The sequence below is a fragment of the Notothenia rossii genome (assembly GCF_949606895.1).
Source record: "Notothenia rossii genome assembly, chromosome: 3".
In the NCBI taxonomy this organism is placed as follows: Eukaryota; Metazoa; Chordata; class Actinopteri; order Perciformes; family Nototheniidae; genus Notothenia; species Notothenia rossii.
In genome coordinates, this window is record NC_136901.1 from 72,142,885 (window position 1) to 72,159,757 (window position 16,873).

The 16,873-nt window shown below is 42.8% G+C and overlaps 2 protein-coding genes across 4 annotated transcripts; both read left to right on the top strand.

The window, feature by feature from the left end:
* Positions 1-497: 497 nt before the first annotated feature.
* On the top strand, positions 498-9,843 carry fhdc2 (FH2 domain containing 2). Of its 3 annotated transcripts, none has more exons than XM_079670430.1 (13): positions 498-771; positions 1,516-1,602; positions 1,847-2,439; positions 2,541-2,602; positions 4,393-4,495; positions 4,739-4,824; positions 5,068-5,168; positions 5,496-5,566; positions 5,776-5,883; positions 6,163-6,233; positions 6,743-6,860; positions 6,940-7,104; positions 7,216-9,843. In XM_079670430.1, the coding sequence occupies exons 3-13, from the start codon at positions 1,969-1,971 to the stop codon at positions 9,172-9,174; spliced, it is 3,315 nt and encodes a 1,104-aa protein (XP_079526556.1). In that variant the 5' UTR covers positions 498-771; positions 1,516-1,602; positions 1,847-1,968; the 3' UTR covers positions 9,175-9,843. The 3 variants fall into 3 exon arrangements, with proteins under 3 accessions (XP_079526556.1, XP_079526555.1, XP_079526557.1); XM_079670431.1 differs by lacking the exon at positions 498-771 and adding an exon at positions 1,300-1,414; XM_079670429.1 differs by lacking the exon at positions 1,516-1,602.
* A 1,554-nt stretch (positions 9,844-11,397) lies between these two features.
* On the top strand, positions 11,398-15,188 carry rhogd (ras homolog gene family, member Gd). The gene is made up of 2 exons (XM_079668493.1): positions 11,398-11,554; positions 12,184-15,188. The coding sequence occupies exon 2, from the start codon at positions 12,213-12,215 to the stop codon at positions 12,786-12,788; it is 576 nt and encodes a 191-aa protein (XP_079524619.1). The 5' UTR covers positions 11,398-11,554; positions 12,184-12,212; the 3' UTR covers positions 12,789-15,188.
* Positions 15,189-16,873: the final 1,685 nt, after the last annotated feature.

Here is a 16,873-nt window from a genome sequence, read left to right on the forward strand (position 1 = left end):
GATAGCCATCTGCTCACTCTCTCAGGTTCTCAATAGCATACTCTTCTTAGCCTGATCAAGGCCTTCTGCACCAATTACACATCAGAGTCCTCCCCACTATGATGATTAGCCTGAAATAGAGACTTATCAGGTTGTCAGTGCAGGTCCTGACTGCAAGCTTTCATGTAAAATCGTATCTGGCCGAACATATTGTAAAGGCACTATAAAATGTACAAAGGAAATTAAAACAATTCCTCTGAAAGAGAAAATAAATATTACAATTTGAATGTTACGATGATTGTGTTTCCTCTAAAATAAATAAAATAATTGTAATCTTATAGTTATTTATTGCGTTACCTCTGAAAGAAAAACAAGACTTAAAATCTTAAGCTTATTGATTGAATAACTCCTTTTCAACATGTCAAACATATTAGACATTAAGTGCCATCACAACATCTTGAAAGTCAAAAAGTGGAATTAACATCGAGTGTACTCTCCCACCTGAAAACCCCTAAATCCGCCCATGGGAAAACTGGGAGGATATCAGTCAGCGGGTGCGCGCGTGTGCGCGTTCCCGATGGACCGTGAAAGTTTCCCTGCAAGTTGAGAAAGACAAGAGGACTGCAGCGAGTGGAGCGGCTCAAGTCACCGGGATAAAGGATATACGGGAAACAAAAACCTGGGATTGAAGCGTAAATGTATCAGTGTCCTGTAGGCTACAATTAAGAAAAAACGCGAGCTGTTGTTGGTGTGTGCGGGGTTACCTCGCGGAAGTGCAGCCGTTAACGGCAGGTAAGTGACATAACTTGATTGGATTTACCTTAAACTGAGGGATGAGATTTACTTACAATGATTTGACAATTTTTAATTGAGACATATTTGTAATGTGAGGTAAACCTAAAATGCGCGGGTACACAATACTGGGAAAACCGGTTTTGTAAGCATAAACCAAACGTCAACAAGAAAAAATGTCAATTAATTAAAAGTTATAAATTACGTTAATTTTGCATTTTTGTTTGATTGATATCTTGCTTTCTCCGGAACTATTTATCCGTAGTATTGGCTGTTAAGAAACACGATTTATCAAATGATTTCTCGCTTGTCAAGATAAAGATCTCATTAAATGATGGAGGGTGAGATCACCGGGGGGGGGGGGGGGGGGGGGGGGGGTTGCAGCGCGCTCGTGCGGCGCTCGTTGGAACTGCTCTACAATCACGCGCATCACTGAAAAGTTTCCCAAAAGTGATTTTGTGATTCATGTTAAAAGCGCGAGAGAAGACGAGAAGTCAGGATGTGATGATTAAAGACTTGCTTGTAGCAGACACTGAAACCTCTGAGTCATGCATCACTAATCCGCTTTTAAACTTGCTGGAGCAAGTGTGTGCAACCAGCTTTTCAGATGTTAACCTCCCATAAGGAGGAAAGGACATTAAAAGTGAACATTTTATTTTTGATGTTGCAGACCCTCTATTTCTCATGTTTGTGGTTAAACTGTGCATCTTACCTCGCCTGTGGTGTCTCCATGTTTCTAATTAGAAGGGAGAGGAGTGTGTGCATGCAGTGAGGTGAAACTGAACAGGATGGGACAAGCTGTTCAAAGAGGGGGAGAGCTCATCTTGCTCGGTTAGTACTTTCCCCAAAAGTCCTTGAACTTGATGGTTGAACCAGGGGTTCCATTTTTAGTTGCAAACTACTTGTTAGATCAGTCAATTCACTAGAGTTATGCTAATGAAAGGAGAAGTGAGGCCAAGTGTCAGACAAGCTCATGAAGTCATCAGCCTCAGTTAAAGAAGCTGTTACAAAACTCTTAACAAAACTGATATCCTGTGGCTCTCAGTGTTCAATAATGTCTGTTTTGTTGTCCCAGGCTGGAACTATTGATGGACCTTAGAACTGGAGCTAACTGGAATTTGGAAAATACGTCACTGACTTTCTGAACAGAGGCTGCTCATCCGCTATAACCCCCCCTCCCAAACCCTCACAGCCTCTATGCTCATCAACCTGACTGTGGCTAGCAAGGAATCTCGTGCCTTTCATGGAACACAGCCTGCCTTTCCCGCCATTGCCACTGACACTGTGGAAGTGACAGCCATGGAGTCACATCCGGTGCTGGTGACCCCTCAACCGCCTCCCCTGGCACCTCCACCTCCTCCTCCTCCTCCTCCTCCTCCTCCACCACCACCTCTACCTGAATCCTCCTCGCCTTTCAGCCGGGAAGACAGTGCCCGTCGGAGTCGCCTGAGGAAGCTGAACTGGGATCGTATCCCCAAAGAGAAGGTGGAGGGGAGGAAGAGTGTGTGGAACGGGGCGGCCCCGGGAGAGGACGAGATCCCCATAGACCTCCACTCTCTGGACGAGCTGTTTGGTCAGAAGGAGAGTAAGCCTCAGGACAGAACGAGCACCCTGAGGCGCCGGTCCACTCTGCTGCGCTGCAGATCGCCCCAGGACAGCACGGAGGAGGTGAGATCAATAGGATGGCAGTGATATGTTTCAGCCATGTTGAAAGATAGTGAGATTATGGGCGGTTTTCTTATATTTATTTGTGTCCTTTGCCCCTTCAGATCTCCCTGCTTGACTCCAAACGCAGTATGAACATTGGAATATTTCTACGCCAGTTCAAGACGTAAGCTTCTTTATTCTAAACTAGAGCTGAAACCCAAAGTTTTAAAGCAAAAATGCCAACATGTGCTTCTCAAATGTGAAGGTTTGGCGCTCTTCACTGTTTTGTATCATTGTAAATGTGAACATCTTTAGTTCTGGGCTCTTGATTAGACCAACTAAGACATTTGAAGATGTCATTTGCTGAAAAACATACATTTTTGTTCAACCTTTCTAATTGGATTGATACATTAAGACAACCACAAGAATAATTGATTGTTAAATGATTGTAAACACCAGCCCTAATCCTTTCAACGTGCTGCACTTGAACAGTTTCAGCTTTTTATGTCTACATTTGCTGAGGGTCACATAAGTCAATGTTTTAGAGGCAGGAAACAGAAGTGTGTACAACAGCACCTTGGGGAGCAGTACTTCTCTTGAGCTGAAGTGGGTGGCCATACATCAATGATGAGTGTCAGTCAGTGTTTCTCAGAAGTGTCAAGTCTCCTCAGAGAGGATGTCTGCTGTCAGGGAGAGGACACGGGTATACTGCAGGGGACAGGTGCAGGGGAGGTTACAACTGAGCAGCAGGACCGTCTCTATAGGGTGGGGGGTAAGTGACTGGGTAAAGCCTGTGGAGTTAGTGTTGACACCTGCTGATGCCCTTAAAGAGTGTCTTATGTTAAAACTACGCCCTACAGCGCGACACCACTAGTGGCTTGTCCTATTCACCATACCTCTAAAGCCTGTTCAACATGCCTGTCTGACTCAAACAAGGGATGACCTTCTAGAAATTAATATGGCTTTTACATTTTTCGTTAATACTTACATGCAATTTAATACCCAAAGTTTCCTTATTATATTTTGATGTTGAAACTCCTGACATTATACAACATTTACAGGTAAATACAATGACTTGGAGAAGAAGTGCTGAGTTGCTATATTGTCCCGCCTTGACGTGTGCGTAAATTAAACAGACTCAACTTCAGAGCGGCTCTTTTCTAGACCAGATCTGTCAAGACTTGTAGGGAAAGCCATTATTTGTAAAGAAGCTCTTGTGTACACAAACATTTGTCTTGTCGGGAGCTTATTTGCCTGCTGTTTTTGGCAGACAGAGCTACTGTTGAGTTGTGGGTGCAGTTTAAACAAAGTATGGTTTTGTATTTTCAGTGTCTGGGTATTCACTGTGATACCTTTTTATCCTGGGACGGTTCTGTTTTATTTGCTGTTTCACTCAGAATTTTGCTTTCAATAGTTTTCAACTAGTTGGGACAGATTACGCACAATAATGTAAGGGCTCTTGTACAATAAATAATGTCTTCGTGTGTACACCTGTTGGTGTCAAAATAATTTCAAATGGAAGTGAATATTGAGCTATAAATTAGGAGAGAAAGCCAAACACAGTTTGCACATAATGGAGTATAGGCATGTGTGATGGGCTGAAAATGAGGGGGAGGGGCTAATGGAAAACCTCTGGACAGATGTGTCACTCAGTCAGAAAAAGTAAGTCAAAGGTCAATCAGTCAGTTAGTTCAGTTTCTAGCCACATCCCAAGGCCTTTCAAACGTTTTCCTGCATGTCTGCTTTTTATTTGCCCAGTGGATTTGGCACTTTGTGCCGCCAGTGTGGCGTCGACCAACCGTCTCTCCCCAATACTGACTGATAAGAACGGGATAAGCCACAACACTGTGTGGTCAAAGAAAAGCAAAGCGCTGATAGTGCTGGCAACATTAGTTTTCTGGGGAGGTGTCCTGAGAAAACCAAGAGTATCAATGATGTCATTCCAAAAACATGTCTTTTGTAATTTTTCCACAGGCCTGCGAAGGAGATAGTTGAGGATATTAGGCATGGTGTGGGGGATCGCTACGGAGCAGAGAAGCTTACAGAGCTCTGCAAATTGCTGCCTGACAATGAGGAGGTAAAGTTCCTCTTTAGGCATACAAATGTAACAGTGACTCCCCTCCCCTCCCTCTTCTCTTACACATCATCTGGCTCTGGTTAGAATGATCAAAAGTTTGCCATTACACCATGTCGTATGATGTGGTCTGTTTCCGGAGAAGGATCGCGCTGAAAGATATTAGAATTGACTGTTAACGGCATGTTGGTTATTTCAATCGAAGCTGCCTCCCTGATTTGACTGCATCTGTTCTTTCTCTCTCAGGAGTCCCGCCTGAGGAGGTTCAGTGGGGAGCGGAGCTGGCTTGGAGAGACTGATCTTTTTCTGCTGCTGTTAGTGGAAGTTCCCAGGTACACCCCTTGTCCTAGATTGGATAAAATGACCACACATACCATCAATACTTTCCATCTTTTCTTTAGCATTAAAAACCAGTTTATTTATTTTTGTGACACTTATCCTGCTGACGTGCTTCACTTTGTGATGACGTTTGCTTGTTTAACTGATGATTGATAAGGAGTGCCTTTTTGTTTCCATCATCACTCACCCCTGTCCTTTCTTCCATCAATGCGTCCCCCTCCTTTCTCTTCCATTAGTTTTCGGCTGCGTCTGGATGCTATGATCCTGCAACAAGAGTTTGACCCTGCTGTGACCTCTCTGTGTGTGGCAGCCAGATGTCTGAGGGAGGCGGCCAGAGGTAAAGTTAGCAGCAGGGAGTTGTGTACACCACCATAAAGACTCTTTAACAGCTCCTATTTAGGTCCCTTTTTCAAATACTCCTATTTAGATGAAAGTCAAGTTTTATACCCTGAGTGCAATTGTAATTAAGAATAGTTTCATAATTAAGGAGAAAACTGCTATCAGTGATATCTTTGTATATAAGTTTAGTACACTTGTCTGCTTAAGTGTATTCCAAACAAAGTTGCTGACTACTTGTAAAGCCTTGATGTCAGTTGCATACACATTCATCCTCATTATTCCCCAACCTTGAGGCAAAATATTGAATCCCTGTCTTCTTGTCTAGAACTGCTGAGCTGTCCTGAATTACACTCCATCCTTCGTTTGGTGCTGAAGGCGGGGAACTACATGAACGCTGTGAGTGCTTCTTTATTTAGTTTATTTCCTTTTCTTTAGCCCGACAAAGAGGATCAGTTCTTTTATCTGTGTATAATACACCAGTCGCTGGGGTCTGGGTGTGTGTTCAGGGGCGTCACTCTGACTGCGCACCTGGTTTTTGTATCCTTGTTTGTTTTAAGTTGTCACATGTTGTGTGTGTTATTCTGACATTGTATGTGGCCTCTCAGGGTGGATATGCAGGGAACGCCGCTGGTTTCCGGATTTCATCGCTGCTCAAACTGGCCGACACCAAAGCTAACAAGCCGGGCATGAATCTGCTGCATTTTGTAGCAATGGTAAGAACAGTAAAAGGACATCTTTTTATCAAAATGTAAACATTATTCTTTATATTGTGTGTAAGGGTATTTGTGAAATGGTGGACAGTAAGAATGTGTAAATATTAATTTTAGACATTTTTACAAGAAAACAATCTTCTCTGACCCTAAAATGTATAGAGAACAGTAGCCTCTCAAGCCAGGCTGCTCCGCCAAGCATATGATTTTGTCAACATAGCAAATTACGTGTTGAATCTTTTGAAACAATAGCTGGATAATTATTTGTGTTTGTCTCCGCAGGAAGCTGTGAAAAAGGACCAGAGTTTACTGTCATTTCCTAGCCAAATAGGCCATGTTGGCTCCGCCTCCAGGTCAGTCTCTTCCCAAAACTCAGATCTTACAAGGACTGTCGCTGTCTATACAAGCTTACTAACAACCCGGGAGACTGATAAAACAAACATAATGAAAAATCAGTTTCATTCTAGTATCAGAACAAGGCACCCAGCTCTTAGCGATAGCTAGCTGCATTGAGAGAAAGTGGGTCATGACAACATTGATACTCAAACCCAATTTATAAGCTCTGCAGTAGAGTTTATCTCCATGGTGTTAAGGAATGAGCATCATTATTCTACTTTAAAAGTAAAGATAACACGCATGCTGTTGCAATCATTTAAACATTTTAGTGTCTATTTTAAAGTATTCCTGGACACTTTGGAGCATTTGCATTAATTTATAACCCATTTTGGGGTATTTTTTTATCAATTTCTGCTATTGCATATTATTAGTTATTAAGCCTTTCCCACTATAAAATGCACACAGCTATCTCTATACAGGTCTTATAATAATAACTTTATATTTTATGCCATCTACTTCTCTGCAGGTTAAGTGAGGAGTCTGTGCTTGAGGAGTTAACTAAGTTAAAAAGCAGAGTGGTGGCCCTCAAGGCAAACATCCAGACTGAGGCGGAGATCCAGCTACAAACAGAACATTTCCTAGAGGTATGAAATAATGACATCATCTTTTAAAAGATTTCTGATGGCTTGTTTCAGGCCATGAATGTGTAAACTTTGTGTGCAGGTAGCTGAGGAGCGTTTGAAGGAGGCCGAGGATGAGGTAGAGGGCATGAGGATGTCTAGTCAGGCTCTGGTGGAGTTCTTCTGTGAAGATGACAGCACTTTCAAACTGGAGGAGGCCTGCAGGGTCTTCAATTCGTTTTGCCTCCGCTTCCAAAGATCTGTCCAGGTTAGATATTTTTTAAAACATCTGATGATAAAACATATATATTCTCAAAAATAGTATCGATTTAACTCTAGTTGTCACTGAAAAATGAATTTTTCTTTTCATTTTCAAAAGGAGAATTCCGAACGGGAGCTGAAGGAGCAGAAACGTTTGGATCGTCAACGTGAGATTGGGGAAAAGCGTCGCTCTGTGGCTGTTTGTACGGGGCTGGACCTGAGCCTCAGCCTCGCCAAAGAGCCTCAGAGTCAGGAGAACCAAGATGAGCTAGAGAAGCTGCTGGAGAAGAACTTGAGCTACAGCTGGAGTCGACGTAGCCTGAGAAGCTCTGAGTCCCGTAAACACTCCCATCACTTCCACAACGATAACCATCAACATAATATTGCCACACTCAAGGGCTTCCCTGAGCTGGGCAGAAGTCCTACGTCGACCAGTTATCACTCCAACAGTTCCTCTGACCACGAGACCACCACTGTGCTTTGTAGCTCCCCGGAGACTGACGGATTATGTTCTCCAATCGACCAAGAACCTTTTCTGGGGAGAGGAAGCAGGTCCCAGCACAGCCGAGCAACAACCCGAAGCGTGGAAGCTGTTCAGGACTCGCACATTGCCATTTTTAGCAACTCTCAGCATGGACCTGGCTTCACAGTCAAGCAGCACGCGCCTGAAAGCATTTCTTATGTGCTGCAAGGTCAATCGAAAACAACAGTACTTGAAAAAGAAGCTGAGATTTCACATGAACATTTTGTTTCAATGACCACTGAATCTTCACCGACCTCCTGCTCAAACTCTGCTGCTATACCCGCTGATAAACCTGCCCCTTGTGTTAAATACCAGTCCCCCACTCATGGGCATAGGTTTGGCCTGCCAGCAACAGAGAATACTTGCCCAGTTCAGAATAAATCTAATGACTCTTTTGTTGAGTCTGTACAACACTCTCTTCTTCAAAATAGAATACTTTCTCACGGTGACAACAGGAGGAGGTCATTCAAGTACCAAAGAACTGAGAGCCAATCACAATCATCTGTAAATGCTCCAGAGAGGGTGCAGTCAAAACCACAGACGGGAGAGACACCAACTGTGACAACGATTGCTGTGACACCTTTGCCTGAGGCAGATTTAATGAAAAACATTAACTCAGAAGTGGCATCAACACCTGTAGAGGAGAACTGGATTCCATCAGGTCTACCAGATTTCAACCAATCACAGGGAGAGGTGATCTCCAACTTGCCAAGTCCTGAGAGGGAGACGTCAAAGCCTTACTCCCGTGTTGGTGAAACACTGGAGTGCCACACACTGGTGAAAGGCCTCCGATCCTATGATGCCTTGTCACCCCCGACCTCCCCACTCCCACGACCCGCTCCGAGCCTGTGCTCCAAGTGGAGGAAAGAGAGGGAGGGCGACCTCCGAGCGGGGACAACTCCAGGGTCTCCTACATCAAAGGAGGAGGCTCGCACCGTGAAGATCCCCGTGCGTAGTGGAATAGGGGCCAAAAGAGGACTTGTGTCACGTGCAGGACCTTCCAATTACACAGGCATTCCCAGGGTGCGCTCCAAAACTGAGCCTTCAAATGGGGCCCCAACCCCTCCTAACACACCCACGCCCAGCCGGCTGTCCAGTCCTCGCAGCTTATCAATGCGCTCTTCTCCTATCACTCGGCCTGCCGCTGTTCAGACCGAAGTGAAACGCAGTAAAAGCACACAGGAGAGAACTATAAGTGAGACACAGACTCCAGGTAAGCCAACCTTAACCCGCAGGACTTCAGACAGATCTGTAACCGAGAAGGGCTCAGATAGCACGCAGCCAGCATTTGTCAGAGGAACCCCTCTCCGTATGTCAAAACGAGTCGCCTCAAACTCTGAGGCTCGGACGCCCTCCCAGCCTCACACTGCCCACAGCCCTTCCTCTGCCACGGCAAAGAACATACGCACAGCTGTCATATCTGCCGCCCGAAACAAAACCGCCAAGACAACGAGCACAAGCCCCTCCCCTGCGAGCCCTAAAGCCCCTGCAACTTCACGGATACCTGGACCCAAAATGCCCCGAGCTACAGCAGCCTCGCAACAGTGGAGGTGATGGGAGTGAATACACTATCATGCCTTTATGGATGTCAGTCTGATATAAACAGTGTGATGTTATTCAAGTGGGCATCGTCAGCTTTCTGGTCTTAAGCATCTCTGAGTTTTCTATATTCAATTTGTATGAAATGTGTATGTAGATGAGAGGGAGCTGCACTGGTTGCTTTGGGGAACATTCATCTAATGTGCTTCACCTTATAGCAGAATAAATCCTACCTCTTATGTAACCTATTTGTGTCCTTTGCAGGCGATAGGACACCACAAGACCCCCTATCTTAAATATATAGAAAAGCAGAAAAACACAGCCAAGTGACATCACTCTGTGCCTAGTTATTTTGAAAACTGTTAGAAACAAGTAGATTTGTCTTAAAGTTTTGAATACTGTGACCCCTCCTTTAAATGATTGTTGTTGATTCCCACTTGGCTGTCTTACAGTGCAGCTGAACTCGGTACAATATTGAACTGTTTATCCTCTTGTTGAGGCCACATTGTTCTGATGCACTTTACAAACTAAAGAAGAGGCCATGGGGGGATGGTTACTGTAATGTTTGTCCTTTTTTTATTATGTATCAAAAGATTCTATAACTTTATTGAATAGCATTTGTTGTTATTCACTGTATTATTTGGATTTATAAAAAATGAAAACACGAATAAAGACTGTACTGAATAGTAGTTTCTAATCAATTGCAAAGGCACTCATCAGTTGAATTAAACCGTACTTGTGTTGTTGATATAATGTAACATCTGTTCCTTAGGTTTTGATTCAAATGAGAGCTTTCACTCAAGGTATACACTCCTTAACTTCTGCTCTTGCATCTTCTCATCGTCTTCTAGTCACACTTCTTCTCTCCCCCTCTCGTCTGAACTACCACTTGCTGCATCTCTTGACACGGTCACCCCCATCTCTGTCAGTGGCTGTTGTCATGGAAATGCTACAGACGTCCCAGGGAATCTGCTGGCAGAATAGTGGGGTGCAAGGGTTGGGGTGGAGGGTGACTGTGGGTGTAGGGTCCCAGTGGGAATGCTCTCTTTATAGGGCTGCAGTGACGCCAGAACCTCTTGGGAAAGGCAATAAACCGGTGCCTCTTTGTTTTCTTGAGTGTCCGGTTGTCGGCCAGCGCTTGCCCCTTAACCTACCTCAGTGTATAGGGGTGACATCATCAACAGGTCTCCAGGGGTGCAGGACAGAGCAGTCTGAAGTGGTCTCTCTTTTAGCTACCTTCGTGTATTCTGCATTGATTTGAAAGCACGGGCTGAGTGAGAATAATGACTTGTCTGAAGGTGAATAAGTGATATATGGGCTTTTAGACCAGTGCTGACCAAAATAGAGGATATGGTCCAGGTCACAGGATTGTTTTACAGCCTTTGTAAGTGAGGTATGTAAGCTTAAACAGTGACCCACCGGTGAGAATGGGGCAAGTTCAAGAGAAAGGTTAAAGTCTTTAAGAATCAATACTTAGACTCATTTAATATGTCAACAGACTGGTAAAGCTAAGGAGCAGTATCCCTCACTTGCAGTCAAATTGTAGGTCAAACTAATTGAAAATAAAGTTTTCTGACAATATCTTTGAAGCCATTAGCAAAGGAAATAATTGCCATTTGTTGAAGGAAAAAATATCTTTTTTTTTATAAATCTGGCAGTTAGATTACTTTGAAGAGAGGCATGGATTTGTGGGTCATGTTTTTCAAAGTACATTTACTCAAGTGCTCTACTACAGTTTTGAAATACAATTGTTGAGTATTTTCATTTTTTAGCCACTCAGTTTATTACCAAGTAGGTTTACAAAGAATTTGCTTTGGTCTTAAGCATAGAGCAGAAACACATACATTTTTTTTTTTTACAATTCTATATGATATATAGAATAGAAACAAAATCATAAATATATGTTATATATTTGCTGGTTAAGATTTTCTACAGAAAATATAAAATCATAGAAAATATTAAGCACTGCTACAGCTATTTCAAACGTTTAACATTAACATGCTTCTACCCATTAATGTAACAGCAAATAGAAGGGGCCATTCTGTATCAGTGCTTTTTCTTTTGTTTCTAATTAGATCAGAATGTATAAAAAGCTATCCTGTTCTGACTCTATTTCCAGTCACCACTCACCACACTTGCAATTACAATCCGATTTTAAATTCGAGTTAGGTACTAAAAACAGTGCTGGGCTCGAAGTGTTATGTAAAAGGGAAAATCACAAGAGAGCATAACGGCTCTACAACGCCATCTAGTGTCACGGAAACAACTGTCACCAGTAAAACTGCAACTATCAAACTGCATTGCTTCCTTACGTCATTTTTACGTAATGGACAGCTCCCCGGATGCGGCTGTGATTGACTATACCAGGCAAAAAGAGATCGAAAGCCAAGTGGCGGTAAGTCACAAAATCCTTTAAATTTCGCTGTTACAGAAACTTAATACGCCTCAGATATATATTAGAACAGAAAACAATTTTTAGAGAAACTTGTGGGAAGTTATCGGGCCAGGCGAAGACCTTTTGAAGAAGTAGCTTGCAAATAAACTTCCAACTTGTTTGCTAACTAGCTAGCTTGTTAGCGGCTAAATGTGCTAGTTCCTTAGCTTGATGCTAGCCACCGGGGGAACGCCTAGTATCATAGGCGAGCAGTGTAAAGTAATAAACACGTTAAATAAGCTCCTTACTGAGATAAACTCGTTGTCCCTTGTTCGAGGAGTGTAGTTAACTAATCTATGTAAACTTTCCAAACTTTGTTTATTAGCGGACGTCTGAAATGGTAGCTATCCCATGTTACGTTAATTACGTCGATGAGCTAACGTTCGCGGTGGTTAGCTCCTCTGCTAATAGTGTAAACTGTATTCCTGTAAAACTGCTGCCTTAAAGTTACTCCCCGGTCCTTTTACCCTTTGTCATTTCATGATTAATGATCACCCCTCTTATCACTGCTATTAAAAAGCCTGTATTGGCCTCTCAAGTCATAAAGATTGTAATAAATAGTCACCCAGGTGCGCTTTTTCTGTTGTCAGGTGCTGCAGCCCCAGTGGTCGTAGGCAGGATGCAGACCATAAAGTGTGTGGTGGTGGGTGACGGGGCAGTCGGTAAAACCTGCCTGCTCATCTCTTATACCACCAATGCCTTCCCCGAAGAGTACATTCCAACCGTGTTTGACAACTACAGCGCTCAGATGAGCGTAGACGGCCGCACTGTCAGCCTCAACTTGTGGGACACAGCGGGCCAGGAGGAGTATGACCGCCTGCGCACACTCTCTTATCCCCAGACCAATGTTTTTATCATCTGCTTTTCAATTGGCAGCCCCTCTTCCCATGCCAATGTCAGGCACAAGTGGCACCCTGAGGTGTCCCACCACTGCCCTAACGTACCCATCATGCTGGTGGGCACCAAGAGGGATCTGAGGGGCGATGCCGAAACGGTGAAGAAGCTGAAGGAGCAGGGCCTGGCTCCTACCACCCAGCAGCAGGGAAACGCCCTGGCCAAGCAGATTGGGGCTGTTAAATACATGGAGTGTTCTGCTCTGCTGCAGGATGGTGTCAGGGAGGTGTTTGCTGAAGCTGTGAGGGCAGTGTTGTATCCAGTCACGAAAAAGAACCCGAAAAAGTGTGTGCTATTGTAATAAATGGTTCCCAGATTTGGACTGTAGAGAGGGATGATGAAGATCCACAGGAGCAAAGGAAGGATGAGGAAATGAACGTCGTCACCTGTCTGCCTCCAGACCACGCCTGGCAGTTTAGACTTTGTTTTCAACCCCTCTGTTATTGTTCTCTTCCTTATTCATCTCCTGGAGGGTTTCACTCCGTTGTCATCATCACCAAAGTGACTATGCCAGAATGGGGGCAACAGACCGAATCTCCTATTTTTCTTACAATTTTAACTTTTGATATTTACACTTTTCTCCAATTTTACATCTGTTCTAGATTTATAGCTTCTCTGCTTTGCCTTGTAAAATACTGATCAAGGTTGTTTCAAGCCATAACAACATCCAAACCAACCAACCAACCAACCAAGCTACCCTGTTTGACTGGAGAGAAGAGATCTGCCTTTTGTTTTAGGTGGAGAAATAATGACTACCTCGTACTCTCACCAAGGTTGCATCTCACGAGTCTCAAGCAAAGTCGCCAACAAAATGCTTGCATATTTAGATGTAATGAGTAGAGGGTGAACACGTTTTAATTTCAAGCAGCTTGAGTCCAGAAATAGTGTGATGACTCCTGGACAATTGCCAGTACCCCTTGACCAATATGCACAGATTAGAGGTTAAATTCTGGAGCTGCAATTCCCTCTTGTGCTCAGTCTGGCATGTTAGAGCTGTTTTGGCAGGCTGCCCTTCCACCCTCTTGCACTGCTCTCTCACTGCCATGCATGGAAGAGTCAGTAGGCCTTTGAAGATAAGCTGTACCCGTTGAAAGCAGCCAACCATTTGCGCTCTTCAGTAATAGAGGAGCAGGTGTCATAAGGCCTCTGCCAAATTAACCCACATTGGTACAGGATTTTTCAACCTGGCATATCAGGGAGTCAGGTTGTAGTACAGCTTCTCTGTCTCCATCCCAACTCTTGAGCCTCACACGGAGTGCCATTAAAACATGCCTAAGAATTTCCTTTTTGACCGAGTGGGTCAAAGAGACTGTATTTTGTCTAATTATGTTGAATTTACTCTGTAAATGATTTTTTTTCTCAAGTGTTTTTAACCCACGAGTGCGGTTATGGCCAAAGTTGAATATATATTTTTTGTAATAGCTTATGTTTATTTGATCAGTATGATGTTGTGTGTAGTTAATACTCATATTTGATAAACCACATCTCCATAATGCTCCCTTTGTCATTTACAGTATAGCCTTACATTTAAGGTCGACAGACTTATGACCACTTCCTAATTAATTCAGTACAGCATATAATAACTGAATATGTTTTAACTGGCTTAGCTAGGCTTTATACACCAGCCTTTTTCACTATATTGTTTTGGTTGGTCAATAATGATTTCATCTGGGAAGAAGCAACACATTGTAGCTGCCTTGTTGACTCTTCTACCATTTACCAGAAGTTTATCCACAATACTTATGGAGCCTTTTATTTGGTCAGGTGCCTTATCCAAACCAAAGACCATAGTCTTGCTCCTTTTCAACCCAAAGCTTAAAGCTCCATGGTGACGCAAGTGCCACACAAACTTTCAAATCCAGGTTGAACCACCTCTGGGTTTCATTTTTGTAATTTAAAAAAGCTTTCTGCCAGTAAACACATTCTTCCTGCAGCCCTCTTTGTAAGACACAGGTGCTAAACTGACATCTCGCTCTGCAAGTCTATGCATTTGTGAAACAGAGAGCTGGAGGCCCGCAGCTCTTACAGAATGTGGTTCACATCCCTGCATTGCGTACCGCAAGTGAGGGCAAGGCACAAGCACGACCTGCACATTCGGTTAGCAAGAGCTGCGTTGGTGGAACGTGCCTTGCCACATCTGAAGATTTTTATACATTTTATAATCTATTTTTTTAGTAATGACTGGTTGCTCCTTTGTGCTTTCAGCTGCCAGTAATAACAGCAACCCTTTTACTGAAGTTATTTTCCTTTTCTCACTCGAGCTGGGTGAATAATGAGTAAACCTTTATTGTGGCCTGTAGAGTCTAAATTAACAGAAGACGCGACACGAGCAGTAGATGTGTTTAACAACGGTGATGCGGTTTGAGATCTGCCAAAGGATGTTTGAGAATGTCCCAGATCTGTGTGTGGAGGGTTGAACGTAAGTGCACAATGTCAACCTGTCGATTGTGGTGAGCTTATTTCTTTGTCCTGATTTCACTCGGATGATGCTGTTGAAGTGGAACGTACACCTGTGGGCTCCCTTCTGTGAGCTGTATGCTACCGTGTGCGTGGTACTACGCTTTTACACTGGGAACTTGATTTGTAGAAATCTGTTTGTAATTGTTTTATATATAACAAAAGCATATTTGTATAAATGAACTAACAGTGAAATGATTTTTAAATTATGCCAAATAAAATGGTGGTTAAAACCAGAAAACTACTTATTATTTCCCCTTATTGTTTGTGACTTTACATAAGTGCTTCTTGTATTAGACATTATTAGCACATTACTGCATAGCCCTATGGTAATAATGAAAGAGTGAAGTCATGCTGAGAGTAACACATTTTCTCACAGCTGCTTGTATTTTCAACTCAGGAAACCACACCACTTTCCTGTCACATACATTTTGTAACATACTTCATTTTCATGTAAATGTCATTTCAATTACCATGTCTGGACACTAGATGGACACAGCCCTCTTGCTCAGCTCCATAGAATCCAGAATGAGTGCCATTCTTCATGGCCTGTTTTTTCATTTCTATACATTTGGAGTTAATGGTCTCTATACCCATCCAGTTTTCAGGGCCATCATTCAATTGAGCAGACACCCACGAGTTCAATCAGTTGCTGGAGCTTAAAAAACTGACGTGCTCTCGCTCTGAAAAATTCCCTTGACCTTTATGGGCGGTGGCTCTTGACAATTGACAGATGTGTTGAACTCCTCCAAAGGCTCATTATAACGTCACTGCAGCAACATTTAGAGCCGTTTCCTTTGCGGTTTGTCTAAATGTTTTACAATCAAGGCGACGCTGAGTGATATTTTACAGCCTGTAAAAGTTGTCACTGCTTATGTCAGGGCTTGATATGTTACTCTGCCAAGTATGAATCGCAGATGCTTTCAGGAGCCACAACTGAGAAGTGTGATGGTTAAGTGAGATAAGAAAGGACGAGTTACTGTCTGCTTTGGGCTTAACTCAGGCAGGCGGACGATGAGAGCTGGGTCGGTTGAGGTGATCCATTTGTAGGTCAGTGCACTGGAAACATTTCAGTTCTCCTTCCCTTTTGCTAATTAAAGGGCCTCATTCTTTGCGCAAGGATATTTGTAGGGGGCTTGATTAGATTTTTGATAATTTGGCCCAAATCAGAATTTTCCAGTTCTTCAAAACGGTCTGATTTGAGGTTGTAGTCATATCAACAATGCCAAAAGCCCACCACAGTTAGTTTGATCACGATCAAGACTTTTTAAGAATCTTTAAGCAATGAAATTAGTCAAGAAACGTACTATTGAATGGCAGGTGGCATGTAACAATGGCATTTTGTTAAGAATGTGTAATTTGAATGCTAAGATATAAACATTCATTTGCAGGTTTTTAATTATGATATTAAACTTCAGTTAACCACGAAACACTAAACATGGAGGTTTGACCAAGAATATGTCATCTAATACAGAATGTTGTTTAGCTAAACTAGGCATTATAATAAATAATTCTGCTAAATTATTACATTGAGAACCTCACCAATCCAGCCTCATTATCACTCAAAGTCTGACAAAGTTAGCTCATAATGAATAAATGTGGTGAGCAGGATTAACAGTAGAGAAACATCATGAAATTGTGCAAATTAAAGGAATACACATAATTAGACTCAAGTCCATGAGTGTTATCCCCTTGTGCTGGAGTCTTCCCTACACTCCAAACCTTTAACAAAATGCTGATTGTGCCTTTGAGTTTCTACTCTTATTTTTATTTCTTATTTTATATTAAAAGGACCACATTGTTCAAGATAACGTCATCCAGTACTCCACATTTTAATTCATCTGTTTGTGGCATCAAAACGAATGGGCGTTTTGTTTACGTTGTGCTTTGTCCGATGGAAATGTAGATGTTTTTTCCTCAAGTCACAAA